The 20,749-nt window shown below is 44.8% G+C and overlaps 1 protein-coding gene across 1 annotated transcript in view; it reads right to left on the bottom strand.

Annotated features, from left to right (window-relative positions):
- Positions 1-4,314: 4,314 nt before the first annotated feature.
- The window catches only part of NOTCH2 (notch receptor 2), a 176,504-nt gene continuing 160,069 nt past the window's right edge, over positions 4,315-20,749 (bottom strand). The window contains exons 24-34 of the mRNA XM_061183611.1: positions 18,487-18,599; positions 17,026-17,531; positions 15,316-15,663; positions 14,326-14,468; positions 13,913-14,123; positions 13,367-13,463; positions 11,721-11,889; positions 10,822-11,123; positions 9,862-10,009; positions 8,761-8,858; positions 4,315-7,805 (exon numbers count right to left, since the gene is read on the bottom strand). Of these exons, the coding sequence (XP_061039594.1) occupies positions 6,417-7,805; positions 8,761-8,858; positions 9,862-10,009; positions 10,822-11,123; positions 11,721-11,889; positions 13,367-13,463; positions 13,913-14,123; positions 14,326-14,468; positions 15,316-15,663; positions 17,026-17,531; positions 18,487-18,599 (3,524 nt within the window). The 3' untranslated portion in view covers positions 4,315-6,416. The remainder of the gene's footprint in view (positions 7,806-8,760; positions 8,859-9,861; positions 10,010-10,821; positions 11,124-11,720; positions 11,890-13,366; positions 13,464-13,912; positions 14,124-14,325; positions 14,469-15,315; positions 15,664-17,025; positions 17,532-18,486; positions 18,600-20,749) is intronic.

Below are 20,749 nucleotides of genomic sequence, written 5' to 3'. Positions count from 1 at the left end.
CTGGCCTAAATTGTCTGAAATAAGCATAAGAAGCAGGTGATGATTTCCAATGAGGAGCTTGCAAATCCCTGTCTAATTACAGAACCCAGACTCAATCCCAATATGTTTATGCTGAAGCAGCTAAGTGCCACCAGGTAGTACCAAATAGCAGCCAGGGCCCAGACAGGTATGGATTATCCAGCTGGACTCCAGAACTCCTACCCAGATAGCCAATAGCTGGCTTGCCTTGCTCACTTAAGTAATTTTGCAATTCTGTGGTCTAACAATCTATACAACTGAATTTGAAAATATATTTGCTTCATGGATCCCCTATTGCAAATAGCAATGTTGTTAAGCATAAAATAATCTCCACAAATTAAATTTATGAAAGCAAATAACTGGAAAAGGAAGGAGGGAGGAAGGAAGGGAGGGGAATGGAATTAGTGAGAGGATATAGGAGTCTCACCTATATTACCTCATTTTTGAACATCTGAAACAAATATGAAAAAATATTAATGTATTATAATTTTAAAATATAAAATTATACAGTTATATACTACAGTATTTATAATATTAGGTGTTTATACATTTCTGTCAGTATTATAGATACATTTTATTGACGTATAACTCACATTAGTAAAATTCACAAATCTTAAGTAAATTTTACATGAAATTTTATGTATACATTCATGAAATCACCACCAAAGTCAAGGTATTTTCTGTCTCCAAACAGATTTTTCTTGCAGTCTTCTCAGTCAAGACCCCTCTCCCACAAAAGTACCCACTATTCAGATCTTTATTTATCAGCTGTTTGCTTTTCTGACTTTTACATAATGGAATCATACAGAATGTATTTTTTAGTGTCTGGCTTATTTTGCTCAACATTATGTCAATGACACCTCTTTATATTGTTGCATGTTATTCTTTTTCATTTCTGGGTAGTATTCCATAGAGTGACAGCACCGTAATTTATCCATCCTCCTGCTGATATTGTCTTCAGTTTGGGTGCTCAAAGACAAGGTGGTGAAGAAACACACTAGTTGATCAGGAAAAGAAGTTAAGTCAGGATTATCAATACATAATTTCCCTGCCTTCACGTATCAATGGCAGGCTGTCAATAGAAGTTTTTTAGAAATATTATCATTGGAGGGAAAATGTTTTGGATAATGTTGTATTTGCACCTTCCAGATCCACTCTCTTCCTTTCTCCACCAAGATTTCTCCTCCAGGAAGCTGACCTGTATCAATGGTTCAATTCCAACAGACTCCTTTATTTTCAGACTTTGACTTGGATTCAGCAAATAGAAAGTCCAGGGTGGAAGTGTGGTGGGGAATGAGATCAGGGTGTTCATTTCTTGGCTTCCTTGTAGTGAGAGGGCCTGGGGCTCACCATGCCCCTGGCAGAAGTCACAGCTCTCCTTGAGTTAACTTGTTCTATAGGACTCCCTCCTTTCAGTTTCCAGTAACCTCTCCCAGTCTTCACGCCTTTGGACCGGGAAGTGGTAATAGATGCTGATGCTAATCAGGACTTTCTGCACTACCCCTTAGGTTTCCCCTACACCCCACACGCATTTCATAATTAGTTTTGATAAATAAGCCCTTCTTGAATTATCCTCATTTGATTTTGCCCACACTTTGCAGTCAGGACTTGACGGGTGCAGATGTTTTAAATGTGTTTCCTTAAGGTCCGTTTCAAAAGAAGGAAAAGTTGTATTCACTCTTTGTTTCACACACATTCACACACCTACAAACACACACACACACACTTCACACGCACCATCTCTCTCTTCGGGGCTTTTGCAAGCACCTGATTCATATTTCATTTTAAAAATACTATCACCAGGAAAAAAAAAAAAAAAAAAAATACTATCACCAGGGAATTCCCTGGCAGTCCAGTGTTAGGACTCGGCACTTTCACTGCCGCAGGCCCAGGTTTGATCCCTTGTCGGGGAACTAAGATCCCACAAGACGCGTGGCACAGTCTAAAGAAAAAAACAATACTGTCACCAAATGAGATGAATGACCTCAATATCATGCAGCAAGCCTGAGGCAGTGTTTATTGTGAGAACTTGGAAGCAGAGGCAGTAACAAGCTTGTAGTTTGCCTATTGCCCATCACATCATCACAGTGTGCAGACATTAAAGACGGTTGGTCTATTATCATGTTCTGAGAAAAGAATTCACCCCCTCTCCCTGAGCTGTGAGGCCTTTTAGTTGCATGACAGGGAAGCCCAGTCCCTGACCTGGTGTGACCATGGCCTGGGGTCCAAGTCTATTGTTCCAGCTGTGTGATATGGCAGCCCTTGGCCTCCAGCCCTGCTCTCCCTTCTTGCATTTCATGCCTAGGAAAGCCCTGGATAGTCCCTGCACGATCAAGCACCAGGTTTCTACGCTTGCAGTTGTAGGAATAGGATGTGATGGACAGCCCAGATCCACTGAAGTAGGTTTCCATGGAGCAAATTTTCATTGCCACAGAATCTGAAAGGCTCTGAGAAGCCAGCCTGTAGAGAACCAGACTTGGGCGAGACATTCCCTAGCTCTCAAATTCATTTTCTCTTTACACCATTTCAAAACCCAACATGAGGACTCAAATGTGTTTTATATAAAATTATAACACTCAGGATAACCAGTATATGATACCAATTGTGTTTAAAATGCCATATGTACCATCAATGTCAAGTATTTGTGTTCAAACATCTCACTGATTGACAAGTAAATGCATGAATGAACTTGGTAACATCTATATATGCAAAATAATATTATCTAGCTGTATATTTTAACTCTATACAAAATTTAAAGAGGAATAATATTGGAAACTAATGGTTTAGTTAATAGCACCATTGGTTTTATTAGTTATATCCCAAATCTCAATTCTGGCTTTAGCAAATATTCTACATTTCCACTGGAAGGCACTTTGTCCTGAGCCATTGTGCACTTGTCACCAGTGAGTGCACAGAGAAGTAACTGATTGTTGTGATACCTCCTATCTGGCAGAAGCTTTCTCCTCAAAAGCATTTATTTATTCTCTGCCTGGTGAAAGAAAAAAAAAAGACTAGTGCTAGGCTCCGTGGGATTCAGAATGAAAAGAAAATGTTTTCCCTCTCAGCAAATTATGACATCATAAGGTAAATCATTGCAAGACCAGTGATGCAAGAATGGAAAATAAAAACTGCAGTGCCCATTGAGCTTGACATGTAACGTGTTTTATTTTGTGATAAAAATGCTTCCATATAAATTTCGTCTTAACTACTTTTAGAATGAAACTTTGAAAATTAAAAACAAATTGTGCATTTTCCTTACTACGTATAGTCAGGAATATGCAGTCATTTTACTGGTTATGGGTTTCTCATACAAACAGATATCGTATCACTTTTAAGAGAAATGTACACAAGGAAGAAGCCACAGTACCAAGCAGTTATGAATGGGAGCCTCAGGGCATATAAACTTGTCCTCTCAAACAGTCATTATACATTCAGTATATTTGTTAAGGCCAAAATCCCCAAACCACCTGCCAACAGAACATTACACCTTTGGTTCTTTTTTATGCAAGGATTATGAACTAGCAAATTTAATAATAAGATGATATAATGGACTTGCGCATCATAGCTGACTGCTTACATAAAATCTTTAGCTCTCAGTCTCTCTTTCCCTCAAACCTCTCCCTCCCTCACCAACATGTAAATCAGAAAATGACGCTTAATACAAAAGAAACAAACAAATAAAAAACATATCCCCAAAGGCAGACAGAAGAGGAATCAAAGGAAGAATTTATAAAGATAAAACAAGAATGTGGGGGGCACAGAGGGTGACCTATACCTGGCATAAAAGTTGTATCCCATACAAACTTAGTCTCCAATTCAGCACCCATGTGAGAAAGTGATTCTCCATCTTACCTTCTCTTTTACTAGGTCCTATACAACTCAAGTGTTCTTACAATCTAAGCGATCGATAAATGCTTGAAAGGCAGTGTCTTCCTCCTCATCACTGAAGCCTGTTGTCTGTAATGGCAGCTTTCACATTCATTTCCCCAAAACCCAAAGAGGAACAAGCAAGTTAGGCCTACAGTGTGCTTGCAGATGGAGGAGGCTACAAGGGATCAAGCTACTGGATCAGAGGCTGACACTTTGAGGAAGAGGGGCTGGAACGGGATGACGGAGAAGTGCAGATGTGTGGGATCCATAGTGATCCATGTAGATAGGTTCTCCCCACCTGTGAATCAACAAATGGGTCCAAGGATAAAGAGTCACCATTTAGAATGATAAAATACTATACACTATGAACGGGGCTGGTAGAGTTGCCATGTGAGAGAATAAAACACAAATGAACAAACAATCTGCTTATATCAGGGAAAAACAAAAATTTTTTTTAATTCAATGAACTTGGGCAGGACTGGGAAAATCCTTTGTACACTTCCATGCGAACAGACACACAGGGTTTCCATACGAAGTCACAGACAGATAAATCAGGTAAATGGGAAGAACTGATGAATACTCCCAGGCAAGGCAGGAATGAAAACTATCAAAACCAACACGGAGTAGGCAGACCACCTATTAATATCTACAAAATGTCCCCCGAAGAACTAATTTTCCATGTGTCATGACATCATAGCACCGGGCAGAAGTAACAGTGTGGAGACAGGACCAGTTGTTAGCTGACTCAGGGAGAAGAGGAAGAAAAGTATTTTTCTCCTCTTTCTAGTGTTGGCTAGAATGCTTCGTCCTTGACAGAGGGTCGAAAAAGTTGCCAACACCACAAATACAGGAAGCAGACTCAGGTGGGATACAATCACAATCTGAACATGAGGATGACAAGACAGTGAGTCTGTAATTGTCCATTATCATCTAGAAGGTGACTCTATGAAGGGAAAATGTCCCTGATAAGTGTCCACATTAGTTCCCTAACAGAGAATCCCATGATTGCTGGAAAGGAAAAGAAATGGTAGCAAAAAATAGCAAAGGCTACCTCATAGCTCCTCCCCTTCCAACCTTCTTATAAGGCTGCTTAGGCCCTAGAAAACTAGCCAACATTTTATTTCCCACACTCGAACACAGAAAACCCACGTGTTCAGTGAGAACCTACTGGGTGCACCAGTAATCAGACCCCACAGTATGGAGGGAAGCTAGGTGAAGAGGCCTGGAATCAGAAGGAACATCAGGAAGTAGAGACTACGGTCATCTGACTAGGGGAAGACGACTGTCACAGGGGGCCCTTGAGCGGAGGAAATTTCACTTCTAAACAGCGAGGGAATATTTTTTGAGACATTTTCTTCTTGGAGATATGTGGAGGGGAAGGCTCAACAGCTAAGATGATCTTCATCTGCTGGATGTGTGAGTGAAGCAGGCCGAGCGTTCTAATATCAGGGAACAAATGTGTTTCACACTGGCAGTCAATGGAATGCTTGGCAGGGACCGGTCAGCGGGTAACCACTCCTTCCTTGCATGAGTTAGCTTATCTCTTGGTCATTCCAACATTCCAAACCTTTGTCTGTTTGGGTTTTTTAAGGGCTCATATTACCTACACTGCCAAGGACAAACCTTCACACTTACTAGGCCCACAAATGGAAGAAACAACAGATTCTTACTCTTCTTCCTGGTAAGGTTTGTAGGAATCCTGCATGCAGGCAAGAGAATTCAGGGGCAGCCTCCTGAAGGGGGTTCTGGTCCCCTAAATGGGTTCAAAGAAAAATATTTTGCTCCCCTTCTTCTTTTAGGAATGATATTATGTAGGAGAATGCACTATGTCCATTTTCTAAAGAAACATACTTGAAAGTTTTCTGCTGAGAACCATAAAAGTAAACCCCGTGAGACTCCTAGGGACACTGGGAAAATAGGAGGGGAAAAGAAGGCTGCAGGTGCTTTCCAGAGCAGGAATGATTAAAAGCACAAAGGTCCTGCCCTATAACATGCAGGTGGGGTTCCAGCCACAGAGAGGTGCAACAATTACAGCACCAAGTGAAGTCAAAAGACTATCCAAGGATGAGAATATAAGATAGGTCAACTCCGGCAGAATTCCAGGGCACAATTCCCAATAGGACTCTACTATAGAATCTTCTCATGGATATAGCAATAGCCCCCAAGGCTGAAAATACAGTCCAAGCTGCAAGAATGTCTGCAACAGGCATCAATCTTGTTGCCCACACTGAAGAGAGGAAACACGGTCCCAAGTCTTGTATTCATCTTGCAATTCCATGAACCTGGGCTTGATGGGCAAGAGATTACAAGGAGCCTTGTCCCTTCCCCGCTCCCAAAATCCTGCAGATACACAGTGAAGCTAATAAAATTGCTTCCTTTGCATCATCTACAAGATAAGAGCATCTCCTCTCCCCTGCCTCCGGAAGCTGGTTCCAGAGATTTCTTCATTTCTGTCCCGGACGACCTTCATTTGCTCCTCAGCAGCATTTACGATAGGAGTTCTGTCCCTACGCTGGAGGCAGAGTGTTTCATGCATAGACCTGCATGTTGCTGCGTGGTGGCTCAGACATGTGTGCCCCAGGTCCCCGCTGACCTCCTCCAGCACCCCCAGGAGTGGGGCTGGTGGTCACATCTGACCAGTCAGAAGCAGAGTGGGGGGATGAACTTGACCACTGGTCAGGAGACTCTGGGGATGGTGTCAGGTAGGGATGCTCACCCTGGAGGTGACCACTGTGACTGGGCGTTCTCTCAGCAGCATTGGAGGAAGCATAGCTATGCTGTGAAGGGGGTGTGGGATACTTGCCCACAGAGGCTGGAAAGGGATGGTAGGCTGGGAGAATGGTCTGAGCAACCTGCCCATCCTGCTGGGGCATCATGGCAGTGGGAAAAGCCATACTGGGCAAACGAGCCATTTCTGGAATCTGATACATGGTGGGCAGGGTGCCTGCAACAGCTGGAGGGCAGCTGGATGGAGGCTGGGCAGCCCCGGCTGGTTGGGCAATGCTGCCTTTGGGGATTAGCTGGAAAGTCACGATGGGGGGCAGGGGCTCTCGAGGGGCAGGTAAATGCTTCCCTTCAGGCGGCCTGCTCTGGGGAGTTATGCCAGGGTGAGTGCCCTCAGCTGGAGCCAGGACCATACCAAACATCTCGTTGTACTGGGTCTCATTGACCTCCACACGGTTCATCCAGTCCGCTGGGACACTGACTGGATGTAGCCTGCCCAAGCTCCCCACACCGCCACCGCCCGGGGGAACGATGTGGTGGTGCGACAGCAGCTGGCTCACTGAGGGAAGCACAGTGCTGGCCCCGTGAGCCAAGGGCTGCATCTCATGAAGGTTAGAGAAAGACAGTGCATGCTGTGCATGGACTGGGGCAGGGGGGGCAGCAGTGGCCAACACAGGGTTGGGTGAGGCCTGTAAGATTCCGGGGGATGTAATCATCGGAGAGGATGTGGTATCAGAAACATATGTGTGAGGAGATTCTAGGGAATCGACGGGGGACAGAGTCACTGAGCTCTCAGACAACTGGCCCTTGTCACTCAGAGACTTCTTCCTCCTACTCCCCTTGGCATCCTTGGCCTCCTTGGCAAGGTTAGGGAGGCTAGAGGGCACAACACTCTTGGCATTGGGCCGTCTAGACTTCTTGCCCATCGGGGTGTGCTTCAGACTGAGAAAAGATCTGTTGGGTCCACAGATGACAGGTGAGAGAGCAGAAGTCAGCACGGTGCCTGGAGGGCTTGGGGTCACATTGTACTCATCCAGCAGGCGCACAATGTCATGGTGCATGCGGTCCCGAGCCACGTCCCGGGGAAGACGATCCATGTGGTCTGTGATGTCCCGATTGGCAAAGTGGTCTAACAGGATCTTGGCTGCTTCATAGCTCCCCTCCCGGGCAGCAAGAAACAGAGGGGTCTCTTCCTACAGAAAAGGCCCACACAGAGCACATTTTAATAACACTGTTGAGAATACAGCAGTGTTTCTCAATCTGTTTGTTATCATCCCTTTGGACATTTTTTCCTAACTTCCTTCCCGCATGAAATTTTAATATCACAGATAAAGTGTATAACTACCTACGTACTGAATGGATATCTGTACTTTATACATAAAGAAAGTTAAGATTATTTTACCCCTCCCCAAGAACCAATTTTGCCCCATTGAGTGCCACATCTCCTTAGTGGGGAACATGTGAGATAAAGCATGTCCCCAAGCCAGAAATTCACTTAAAAGAGCACTGAGCTTATCCAAATAGGGTTCTAAAAGGAATAACAGGTAGAAATAAGAAAGGTATGAGGGGAAGAACCTAAAGCATGTATAGAACTGGGAAAAATAAGGGAAAGTAAAAGAAAGAAGAGACGAAAACATCTGAGAGAAAGAACTAACATAAGGGAAAAGAGGAAATGAATGAGAGAAGATAAGATGAGCAACAGAGGGGAAACATGACATAAAACTCAGAGGAAGAAAAGCAAACAGGAAAACATCATGGTGCCCAAGAACAGGGGGGAAAAAAGTATCAAGAAAACAAATAAGAACAATCAAGAAAACAAATAAGAACAAACAAGTGAAAAGGAAGTGAGTGTGAACAGAACGAAGAGCAGGAGAAAGGGAAATGTCAAAGAAGAGAAAGGCAGAAAAGGCTACACCAAAGTTATTGACAGGAGAGCCTGATGCAGACTGAGTACTGAGTAGGCAGAGGGTCAATCCTGACACTTCCCTGGATAAGCCCAATACAAGCACTCCAGCTCTCTGGACCAAGTTCCAATCTGCTTCCATCTTTGTCTATCCTTATCAGAAGAGGAGCTACAGGAGAAAAGCGAAGGCCTTATAATCTGAGGCACTGCTATGCCTGCCCTCCAGCTCAGAGCCCAGACTGTACCTTGTTGTCCTGCATGTCTCGGTTGGCCCCATTTTTCAACAGCAAAAGGGTCGCCTCCACATTATTCACAGCAGCTGCCCAGTGAAGAGCAGATTTTCCTGCAGGAAAAAACATTTTTAGGGCTTCCCTGGTGGTGCACTGGTTAAGAATCCGCCTGCCAACACAGGGGACACGGGTTCGAGCCCTGGTCCGGGAAGATCCCACACGCCGCAGAGCAACTAAGCCCGTGAGCCACAACTACTGAGCCTGCACTCTAGAGCCCGCGAGCCACAACTACTGAAGCCTGCCCGCCTAGAGCCCGTGCTCTGCCACAAGAGAAGCCACCACAATGAGAAGCCCGCGCACCCACTCGCTGCAACTAGAGAAAGCCCGCGCGTAGCAACAAAGACTCAACGCAGCCAAAAATAAAAATAAAAATAAAATACATTAAAAAAACACAAAAAACAAAACATTTTTATAAGCAGACAGAGCAGAAGCACATGTCCTACTCCTACTATCGGGAAGCATCAGGACTTGTACTAGGAAACTTGAACTTCTCGGACAGCAGTAGGAAGCCAGTTCTCTCTGGGGGCCCATAGGAAAAACCCAAGTATTATCTTCATTTTCCCCTATTCTAGAAATACTTCAGTACAGGCTGCCTAGCCTTCAGAAGACCTCTAAGTAAAAGGATCATCTGTCTATGGTACCACATCCCTCACATGGCAGAATCTACCCTGTCACACACTGAAGACAATAACCTACTTATTTATTACATGCCAGAATGCATAGTTAGAGTATCTCACAACCCTCACCTCCACAATGAAGTTGGCTCTCACATCCTCATATCAAGAGTGGTGTGCCTGGGAACGTACACAGGGAAACCTTCCATAGACCTGCTTTGAGATCTGAGAACCCTCACTAAAAATCCCTCCCCAGCTTCATCTATGGACCTCCCGCTGTCTCAGATCTCTGAACTCAATATGGTAAAAGGAAGAATGACTGACTGAATGAATCTTCAGTGGATTCGGATCTGGGACAGCTCATTAAGGATCGTGCAACAATCTTCCTCCTTAGAGACTTGCTTTGCAGGTAGGAATCTGAATCCCTGCTTCTCATCCCTACCGTGGTCGTCCACTGCATTCACATCTGCTTGGCAGTTGATCAACTCTGCCACCATTCCCTCCACAGCTAGGCGGGCAGCCAGGATCAGGGGTGTAGTGCCATCATTCATCCTGGCATCTAGATCAGTTACTCGGTTGCGGATCAGTATCTAGAACACGAGAAAGTACAGAAAAGAGAGTCACCTGGATACAAAAAATAATGAAGCTAAGATAAGAAATAACAGCATCAGAGCTGAGGCTACACTGTAAGTCCCTGGAGGACAGGGAATGTCTTGTTATCTTTGTGCCCATGGTTCTACCATGGTCAGTCAATAAATATTTGTTGAATGAATGAATGAAGGGATAAATGGATGAACGAAAATACAAACAAATAGGTGCTCAAGCTTTACAATGGCTATGTAAACTAATGTACTTCTACTTTCTAAAGAAAGAAGAGGCATGTGGGAAAATACCACAACCTCAATTATGGTGTATACGTTAAGATGATACAGCATGCTTCCAATTTCCTCATAAGGGTAGAATAATAGGGCATCAGGTATACATCATGAACTCATGTCAAGAAACCCACCAAGGAGCAGCTGGAAGCCCATATGGTCAGATAAATCTAGAGGGAGAAGCTGACACTAGTCAGAGGCTTCATAACAGGTATCACTCCCATCTGATCTTTTCATTTGGGAGGCATTTTGCCACATCAGGAACAAAACAAAGCTAAGCAGTGATTAACAATCAGAAGACTGGTGTTATCTGCTGTTGGCTCTCTTATTTCCTGGCTGTAAATACTCAAGTCTGTTTGCCTGCCTCCCTTTTCCTGCTTTCCCTTTTCCTTTCCAGCAAGCAGGACTCTATCATCTGCCTTATTCTCTCAAAGAATCATTGAACAAATGTAATGGGATATTAAGTGCCTTAATAAAGGGAAAATATACTAGATCCATAAGGAACCAACTCTTTACATGTTCTTTACCTGGAAGACACCTTGGGCATCAGCTGCCACTGCAGCATGGAGAGGGCAGCGGCCCATGTTGTCCTGGGCATTGGCATCTGCACCTGCATCCAGGAGGCGCTTGGCAGCATCGGCCCTCGAGTAGCGGGCTGCAAGATGCAGGGCCATCTCACCAGTCCGGTCTGTCTGGGCTTGGAGGCTGGCACCCTGGTAGACCAAGTCTGTGATGATGTTGGCGGAAGAGTCCTCTGCATCTTCATCGTCATCACTCATATCTGAGCTGCCTCCTCGGAGAGAAGCCAGCATCAGTGGGGTGCACCCATCTAGAGGAAGGGAAAATTCCAAAAAGTATGTGAGGAGGGGAATGACATTAATGTTCAATTAACCCTATTGTTGTTCGATGTGAAGAAAATTATTCTTTTGTGAAAAAACTCTGTGATTCTTGTGGTAATTGGCAACTGACTTTTCCTTGATAACATCCTTTCTGTAAAGAGCAGCTATTCTCTACGTTAAATAAGCTTTCCTGTTCAAGCTCCTAAGTGCTATGTTATTTTAAATTGGACAACTCTTAAAAATATCCAGTATTAATAAACTATGTGCACTAAGGTACGAACTAAACAAATTCTCTATCCCTCTGCTTTGGAATATTATTTTTTTGTCCTACTAAAATCTATCCCAAATAATCAGCCTATTTGCTGTTGAGCATGCTGTATGTAAAGCAATGTGAAATCCTCCCCTCTTTTCTCATATAAATTCATAATTTCTGCAAGCCTGTGTTCCTTAAACATTCATTTCCTCAAGCTGATTTCCAATCTGTGAAATCAGAAGGGAGCATATCACCAAGTGGGACAAACACAGGGATAAGGTGGAAGCCAGGGCAGGCATGCGCAATGAAAAAGGGAAGGCTTGCAGGTGCTGACCTGGGCCGCGGACGTTCACATCCAGCACATCCACCTCCTGCTCTGCCTGTGGAGGAGTGAGAGCCAACGATGGCGTCCTACGGATATCTGCAGCTTCAAGGTGCTGCTGTGTCCATGGACGTCGATCGATGGGATCATCTTCTTCTGAGAGTAAAGCCTCATCTTCAGCCTGAAAGGAGAAGACAACTCTCCCTATCAATCTGGCCCACGCCAGGAGCTGCAGACAAGGAGCTAGTCCGGAGTTTCCCATCACTTCTAATCTCCCACCCAGTTTTCTCTGTCCTCCTATCTAACCTTCCAGATTATTATCCACATTGGCTTCCCACTGCTCTCATGATGTGGTTCCTGTTTACCTCTCCTGCATCATCTGTACAACTCTCCTAACCTCCCCAAGCCCACACTCTAGGCTTCAGCCTTACTACGTCACCTATATTACCTACCTAACATGCCATCTATAGATCCCCAAAGCACCATTTTCCTGCTTCTGGGCTTTTGCCTATGTTGTTCCTTCAGCCTGCCATGGTCTCTCCCAATTCTTTGTCTGACTAACTCCTGTCTACCCTTCAAATAGAAAGTAGACTCTAATTCCTCTTGTTGGTCCTAAAGAACACCCTCTGCTGACTCTGCTTAACTGAGCATGCGTTAAGTACCTACATGGCACTACATGGCAGTTCCCACTGCTGCCTGAAAGGTTCCTCACAACAGGGAACAAGCCTTGCTCAGGGTTGTCTCCTTGTACCCTGTATTTAACCCAGTGCCCAGCACAGAGCAAGCATTCAGGAAGTATTTACTGAATAATAATATTATTATTATAATTTTAAAACCAGCTGCCCTTTATGAAGTATTTAGTATGTGACAGAAAATAGGTAAGGCAATTTACACGTAGTGCTGTATTTAATCCTCACAACAACTCATAGAGGAAAGAATTATTATTATTTTCCCTATCTTACAGATTAAGGTAATTAAATACAAAGAGGTTAAGTAATGTGCCAGAGTTTTGGACTTGAATCCAGTTCTGACTATAGCTAAAGCAATGTTCTTAACCATCATGGTGTACTTCATGCCTGTATTCCTCAAGCATTTATTTCCTCAAGCTGATTTAGACTATCCTTGGGATACATGCATATCCTAGCCATGTATATCTATGGGTGAATGGTCTCCTTTTTCATGTCAGACTCAGCCCAATGTACCTCTTACTTCTATACGGCTTTAGTTTCCAGGGCTCAAGATTTGAAGCCTCAAACTCAGTGGTCATTGGCTCTCTTCCACTGATTAGTTCCACCTTCCCTTCCAGAAGGAGAAGTACCCAGAGAGGATAAGGGAGAGATCTAGCCATGAAGGAAATTGCTATTTACACACAGTAGTCCTTATTCAAGTACCATCAGCATGACACTTGGGGAAGGAAGCATGTTTGTTTTATTATTTTTAAAGAGTTCTTTTTGAAAAACTTACATAGGTAACCCAAGGCCATCAGTGACCTAAAGATTCCTGCTTTTTCAGACAACCTAGGATAGCCTCTGCTTGGGCAACATGTAAAGACTATCACCCTTTTCTCCCATTCTTGACACTCTAGATACCAAAGGACAGAAATATGAAATGCGAGCAGATAATGGATAACAATGGTGGTTCTACCATGGCTAGCTTACCTTGGCTTTCTTTGGCTGGGGCCCTTCATCGTCGACCCAATGTTCACTTGTTCCAGAACCAATCAGGTTAGCCTCTGAGACTTGCACTGAGAGATTTCTGATGTGACGGAATTATGAAGGTGTAAAATAAGAGCAGATGTTATATCATAAACGAACATAGAAGTTTTCAATACTTTTTCTACCATCACACACTCTCATGGCTATAGTCAGACTTTCAGGGCCTTTGGCCCAGGAAAAATGGGCAATATTACATCCCATTGCCTGAGGAAATATCCTTTCCTTTCCCACTAATCAAGAGCTGACAACAAAAGTGTGCCTGCCTCATCATAGAAGCTGAGGACCACTGTGATTATATGTACAGAATTGAAGCATCCAGACTCTTGTTATTTTAGAGTCACTCAGTAGGCATCCAGAATCATGGTCAAGTGTAATAACACAGCATGGCCAGAGCTCAGAATATAAAATCATGATTCAACAAGATCTGATTTTCCTCTTATCCATGCTCATTATTACTGTGAATGGTAGCTTGGTGGCAGACTCCCTTACTTCAGCCCCACGGCATCCTGTCCCACTGGCTCACGACGTTTGTGATTGCTGGAGTCACGGCGAAGGGTGAAGCCTTCAGGCAGCCAGAGGGAGCCATGCTTACGCTTTCGTTTTGCCATGATAACCCCCAGCAGGATAATAAACAAGACAATAACAACAGCAACAGCAAGTAGATAGATAAGCTGGGTGCGTTTTGGGGTCAGGGATTCACCTGAAAGTGCAGAGAGACAGGGAAAAGTGATGAATAAAACATCCACCCCTCAATATTCCCCCTACATTCCTTTAGAGAACAACTTTGACCTCACCAGCCCTGAGAAATAGAGAGCTGCACATTGTAAACTATGCCCTGTTCTTTCTGCCCCCAAGAGACACCTTCCTCCCCATACTTTCCCCTTAATTCTAGTGCTACTCACTGACAACAGACACAAGAGGGTACGACAGGGTCCCCTGGATGGCGTGAGACGCCAGAAGAGCTGCTGCTGCATCCGTATTCTTGAAGCACTGGTCTGAATCTTGAACACACTGGCGGTTGTCAATTTCCAGGAATACCTGAGAGCTGTGGGAAGCCGAGGGGAAAGAGGTAAAAGGGAAATGGTGAGAAAACGGAAGGGTGTCAGTCCAGGAATCTGAGTTAGAGAGGGTGACATGAGCCTTCTTCCTCACCCTCAGCCTCAGGCTCTCCACCTCTGGATGCTGCCTCCAGAAAGATCTCAGAAATTAAGATGCTATCCATCTAGATCCTAAACACTAATTCTCACTTGGGAGATGTCTCGTTATCCTTGGTTTGGCTGAGTCTAAGCATTCTGACTTAGGCAACATGAGACAAAGTGAGAAAATGGGGTGAAGCTGTCTTTGGTGGGCTTCTCCTACCCGTTCCAACGTACTCAACGGTACATAGAGCCACTCTAAAAATACACCCCTGCCCCTTGTTTTTGTTCCTTACTCTCCTTTGTCTCTGCATCTGTACTTCAGCTAGCTATCGAGTTGAACACTGTGAGATATACTAACAATGTGGGGTGTGAATGACAGAACATATGCAGAACATCACCATTGTCAAAGAGACATAAATGGAGAGGCTTGAAAAGAAGGCCAGGATTCATACAACGAGGAGTCATTACTAGAGGGATTTAAGGTAACTCTGGCAAACGGTTAGAGATTCTAGCACTTGAGGAGGCCGTCCTGACATCCCGCCCCCCACTGGCTCCAGCCCACTTTTCAGGATCCCAAAATCAAGGCAAACCTTTAGCACTAACTGTGAATACTGGGATCATGGGCCTGTGTTACTTGGTTGGCTGTTGTTTTTCTGACCTTTCATTTTTATAGGTGCAGTTATGACTTCTGCGTATCAAAGTGCTCAGCTTGATAAAATTAAGCTTTAAGAAGTTCAGAAGTTAAAAACCTACCCAGCCACTTCCTGTTCTTGATCGCCAGGAAGGGACCTGCGCGTCAGTCTCTGCTTCTTCATGGCAGCTGACTTTTCACCATAATAGGGGTAGACCATGAGGTCCCCCTGGGCATCCCGTTTGATGCGTAGGTTGGTGTGGAGCAGGGTGCCTAGTGCCCGCAAGAAGCTGCGGGCATCCTGGAGCAGCTGTTCAGGTGGCATCAGCACCACAATTACCAGGGTGCCCTCTGCCAGGTTTTCTGGCCGGTCAGCAGCACAGTCCAGCCCATCCCAGCCACACTCCTCACTGTTGCATCCCTGGTCGCAATGGTTGTCTTTGAAGTGGTCTGCACAGTACTTGTCATATCTAGGCAGGGGGAGGCAGAGGAGGAAGAGAACAAGGTAAGGGTCTCAGACCAGACCGGAGCTCTATTTGGTTTCCCCTTGGAACTAATGTGGATTTTCCTACCCATTTTCTATGGCTCAGATTAGATCCCGAATGCCCCACGAAGCCTTCTGTGACTCTCCTATCCCTGTCTTCTTAGAGCATATATAGTCTACACCCCTTAGTGTCAGTGAGTTCTCTCTGAATGAGAAACAAAACTGTACTCACTACACGCATGGGCCCCCAGGCAGCTCATAATCTTGTTAAATCAGATCTGTAAACAAATCTGGAACAAAAATCTACTTGGTTCATGCTTCCTTTATTTTTTTTTTTAATCCATTGCTTCTAGGCTTTCAGAAGTAAAACATGACTCTAGAGAGTGCTTCCAGAAGCTGGATCGTAGCCCTGTACCATCAAGAGATGCTGTACAGTGGACTATGTTGATATGACCCAATTCTTTTCTAATCAAGATTGAATCCCAGCTCTGGAAGGTAGGTGGGGAGCAGTGTGTCCCACACAGGGTACCAGATCTAATTTGTACAGCATCTTTCAAACACTGGGAAAAGGAAATTGAATCCCAAAGCCCAGTGATGCAAAAATCATTTTATTTCCACTCTCCTCTCCTCCCCGACTCACATCCCTTGATGGTTCCACCACCTAGCACAACTTGTGCCACTCTAGCTCAATGAGGAGGTCAGGAGTAGCTGTATGTGCTTTGGCAAGTTCTTGAACCTCCTAGGTCTCAGTTCCCTCACCTGTGAAAGGCCATTAACAATACCTGTGCCTCACAAGGTTGGCGAAAATTAATCAGAGTTAAACTAAATGGGGTGACTAAATGGAAAGTCATTATGTAACCCGCAAAGCCCCGTATAACTGCAACAATGAAGACCTGGAGGGTTAAGCTGCCTAAGCTAGCTTATGCTTCCTGATAAACCTGATGGGGAACCCCTGTCTTAGGGAAAGGAATGGGGCAAATAGAGAGAGGTACAGACCTTTCCATCCATCCTGCAGGCAGGTTAAGTGAGAGGCTGCCTGAGAGTGGGTAACAACACTTCCAAAAGTTATTTCCCCCAGGAGGTTGTGAGAGCAGCAGGCGAGGAAGCAGAGACAGGCAGAGAGAGGGCGGCTGTGCAGTGAGCGTTCCCGCACCTCCGGCAGCAAGGGAGAGCACAGGGCAGCCTGCGCTGGGACAAGGCTGACGCCAGGAAGAAGAGGGCCCCAGGGCACCAGTCCGAAAAGCAGAGGCAGCTTGGGCTGCAGCACTGGAGTGGTTAGGAGCAAGAACAAGAAACCAAGGCATGTTAGTGACAGCGTCCCTCAGTTCTGGGGGCCCTGGATGCTTACTTGCACGTCTTGCCACTCCTCTGGCATTCAAAGTTGTCGAACAGGCACTCGGCCGTGTTGCACAGCTCATCGCACTGGCTGTTGATGTAATCCCAGCAGGGAAGCGGGGAGGAGCAGTTGGCCCAGGGGTTCTCCATGGTGAGGGAACAGTCACCCCCATCCCACTGGCAGGCATGGCTGTTGCAGGCCTCATCGCAGACGCCATCCCGAGCTTTGTCGGCACAATACTGGCTCAGACAGGTGGCAGGAGGGGTGCTGGTGGGAGCTGTGTAGAATTCACAGTGGCTGCCCCAGAACGGCGGAGAACACTTGCAAGAGTAATAAGGAGGCTGGCGCTGCGGGTAGCAGCTGCCCCCGTGCTGGCAGGGGCTACTGGCACAGCCTGAGTCGCAGTCTTGGGGGTTGGGGCAGAAGCAGCGGGGTCCTGAGGCTGTGTGCACACACTGCTCCCCTCTCCTACACTTCACTTGTCCACAGCTGCTCTGGCATCTCGCCCCAGAGAATCCCTGTGGAAATCAGGGAACAAATGAGGATGGCAGGCTGACTCTTGAGGGCATGACCCATTTTCCCTCCCAATCCCCACTCTGCCACACCTCTAGGGAGGTGAAGACTAGATCCTTGGCTAAGATCCCTCCGTGTAGCCTCCTGGACCAAGTTCTAGGAAGAGACCTCTTCAAGTCAACCTATAGGTGAGGGCTGGCGGTTCCATAGGATGAATATAGAATTTTCTCACTCTAAGAGCTCAGTTCTAGAAATGAAGTCAACAGTTCATGGTAGGATAAGAGTCAGGTGACACCGTATCTATTAGCACCTTTCCTAAGCGTCATTAGATCACTCATACAGTGACTTTATAGGGGGAAAAAACTCACTTCAGAGTATTAGGTGTCTAAAAAACTTTCCTATGCCATTTCGTTCTTGGCCTTCTTGCTCAGTCCAGGCCAAGGTTACTGGACAGGTTTCCTTTTGGTATCTCTCCACACATAGTGATCTGTGTTAGAGAGGTTTTAGCCTCTGGCAGTAGCGAAAGTGTTTGCACAGCAAATGGCTAACGTTAGGCTTCCTTCTAGTTGAAGAAGCAGCCTGCTCTCAAACAGTCCCTGCCAAGGAATGTGAGCAGAGTGGCATTTCCAACCAACTCTGTCCCAATCTGGGCAGCAAGACTACCCTCCAGCACAAGACCCAGAAGCCAGAGACACTAGCCCTGATTTCAAGGGAACATTCCATTGCCCTTGGTGCTTCTGAAGACTGACAGTCACAAATCAGGGAGCTCACTGTTTCTGGAAGTATTTTAACAGTTCTAAATGGAAACCTGAAGCACTTTCTCCTGAAGAGGCTAAAATTAAGAAATGTCCCCACCAAGATAGTTCCCCACAGAGCTCGGAAACACCAGGTTTAATCTCAGCTTCGTCACAGACTGTGTGGAAGAGAGCATCCTCCTTCAACAGGCAACATGGCACTCACCGGGGGACAACGACAGATGAAACCATCAGGCATGTTGCTGGCCACAGCACAGGTCCCTCCATTCAGGCAAGGCATCTGGGGACACACATCGACGAAAGTTTCACAGTGACGACCTCAGAGTAGAAAATGAAAGGGTGTTTTAAAAGGCAGAAGTAGTAACTGCAAGTTACAGAACAGAACACTGCTGGGATGTGAGCCAGTCAAAGGATGAGAGAAGGAGGGAGAGGTATGAGAATTAAGTTCTAAGCCTAAGGGAACAAAAGAGGATGAGGAAGGCACTCATTGGATCTCAACATGCGTGGCCCATCACCGACTCAGGGCAGTTCCCTCATCTGTCTTATCTACAGTAATAAGCACAAATGGCACACATATGTGCCTGAATCGACTCACAAAACAAGAATCGACTCACAAAACAAGACTCACAAAACAAGATTTTTTACAAAAAAAATGACTAATCCCTCCAAAAAAAAAAAAAGGAAAACGACATCTAAGCTTTTTTTGAAGGCACTTTAGCTTTCATGAGACAAAAGAAACATTTAGCAAAAGTGTTCACTGCATTTTAACACCATCTATTTCGTAAGAGAGGCTACACCAGACCAATACATCTAAATGGTGATTAACATATACACACAATACTATATATAAAATAGATAACTAATAAGGACCTACTGTATAGCACAGGACACTCTACTCAATACTCTGTAATGACCTATGTGGGAAAAGAATCTAAAAAAGAGTGTATATATGTATATGTATAACTGATTCACTTTGCTGTACAGCAGAAAGTAACACAACGTTGTAAATCAACTATACTACGATAAAAATTAAAAGAAAAAAACTAAGAAAAAGGGTGATTTGCAGTTTATAGCGAATTTTCATCAGTGACGTCTCTTTTCAATCATTTTCTAGCCTTTCTGTAACCTGATTGGCACTGTTTCAAAACACAGCTTAATATTCCCAGAGTTAATGATCTCTAGGCACAGTTCTAAAACAGAAGGTATCCTGAGCCCACTGTTCCATGACAAACTGAACTAAGCAAATGAAATCATGGGGGGGGACATGGGGCAATGCTGGGGCCTCTTGGCAAATAGCAGGATTCAGGCCCCATCTGGCCTTCAGGCACTTGGAAGGGAAGAGATGGCTTTAAAAATTAAAATGAAATTAAAACAGCAGTAATTTTGGCCAACCAGAATTACGAGGCAGGAGTTACAGATGTTTGTTTCTTCAAATCATAGCAGCAGACAATAAGCAAGAGCAGCCACTACATCTGCACGGGGCTCAGGGACAGATGGTCCCTTGATGTTCATCTCAGCATCAGCACCCCACCATAATTGCAATCAATGAGTCAAAGGATTTTTTATTCACAAGTGTAGAAAATGTAGAAACACCACTTCCTGACTAGGGGACCCCAATTCAAGGTGGCCTCCATTCCTTCCTTCATCTATTTCCTTCTTTCTTTGTAAGTGCTTATCATTGTTTCCAGATAAAGGAAGCCTCAGAGGTAATGAAAGGAACAGGAGTCAGTTCTGCTCTTCTGGCTTCTCAAGCACATCATGACCAATATGAGACTACAGACAGATTGTTCATATTCTTTCTGTCCAGTGTTGCCTTGAAGGCATGATGTTCATAATGGATTGTTTCTCTTTTGATAATGTACCTAGGCATCTTCTATATTTCAAAATCCATCCCATTTTTAATAAAATTCCCAAGTTCTTAAAGGTAGCACATCTTCAAAATTGGAAGGAAGAATGTCTGGATATAATAGGCTCAGAATGTAGCAGAGTCCAGCTTGCCAAACTATTAGTAAGTAGACTACTGCAGACTCTCGTCTGACTCCCAAGGAATACTTCTACAGCATAAGATTTGGACGGACCCCAGAAGTGCAAAACAGATTTCTGAGTATCTGATGATACTGCCATATTTAGACATAAACAACTATTTTAGCTCCCCAAAGTCACCAAACTGCCCTCTTCCAGAAATAATTAGTAAGTGTCTATGATAAAGTCCCTATTCTGAGGCAGGACTTGGTCATCTTTATAATCTGTGATGAACACAGCCAAGTCTTAAGACTGCAGGTCATACTTGTGACTTCTGAAGTTTTCCTTTTCAAACCCTCATCAACTAATTTTGGTTAAACACACCCCAATTTGGATCTACTCCCTTTAAGTGTCCTAGAAGACCCTAAAGCCTCTCTGGATTCCCACAGAGGTGGAAAGGTCACAGTGGCAGCGACTACCCAGTAACTCAAGTTACTACATGCCAA

The sequence above is a fragment of the Eubalaena glacialis genome, chromosome 3, assembly GCF_028564815.1.
Source record: "Eubalaena glacialis isolate mEubGla1 chromosome 3, mEubGla1.1.hap2.+ XY, whole genome shotgun sequence".
NCBI classification, from domain to species: Eukaryota; Metazoa; Chordata; class Mammalia; order Artiodactyla; family Balaenidae; genus Eubalaena; species Eubalaena glacialis.
Note: the sequence above shows the minus strand (reverse complement) of the source record. Positions and strands in the feature narration are given on the sequence as shown.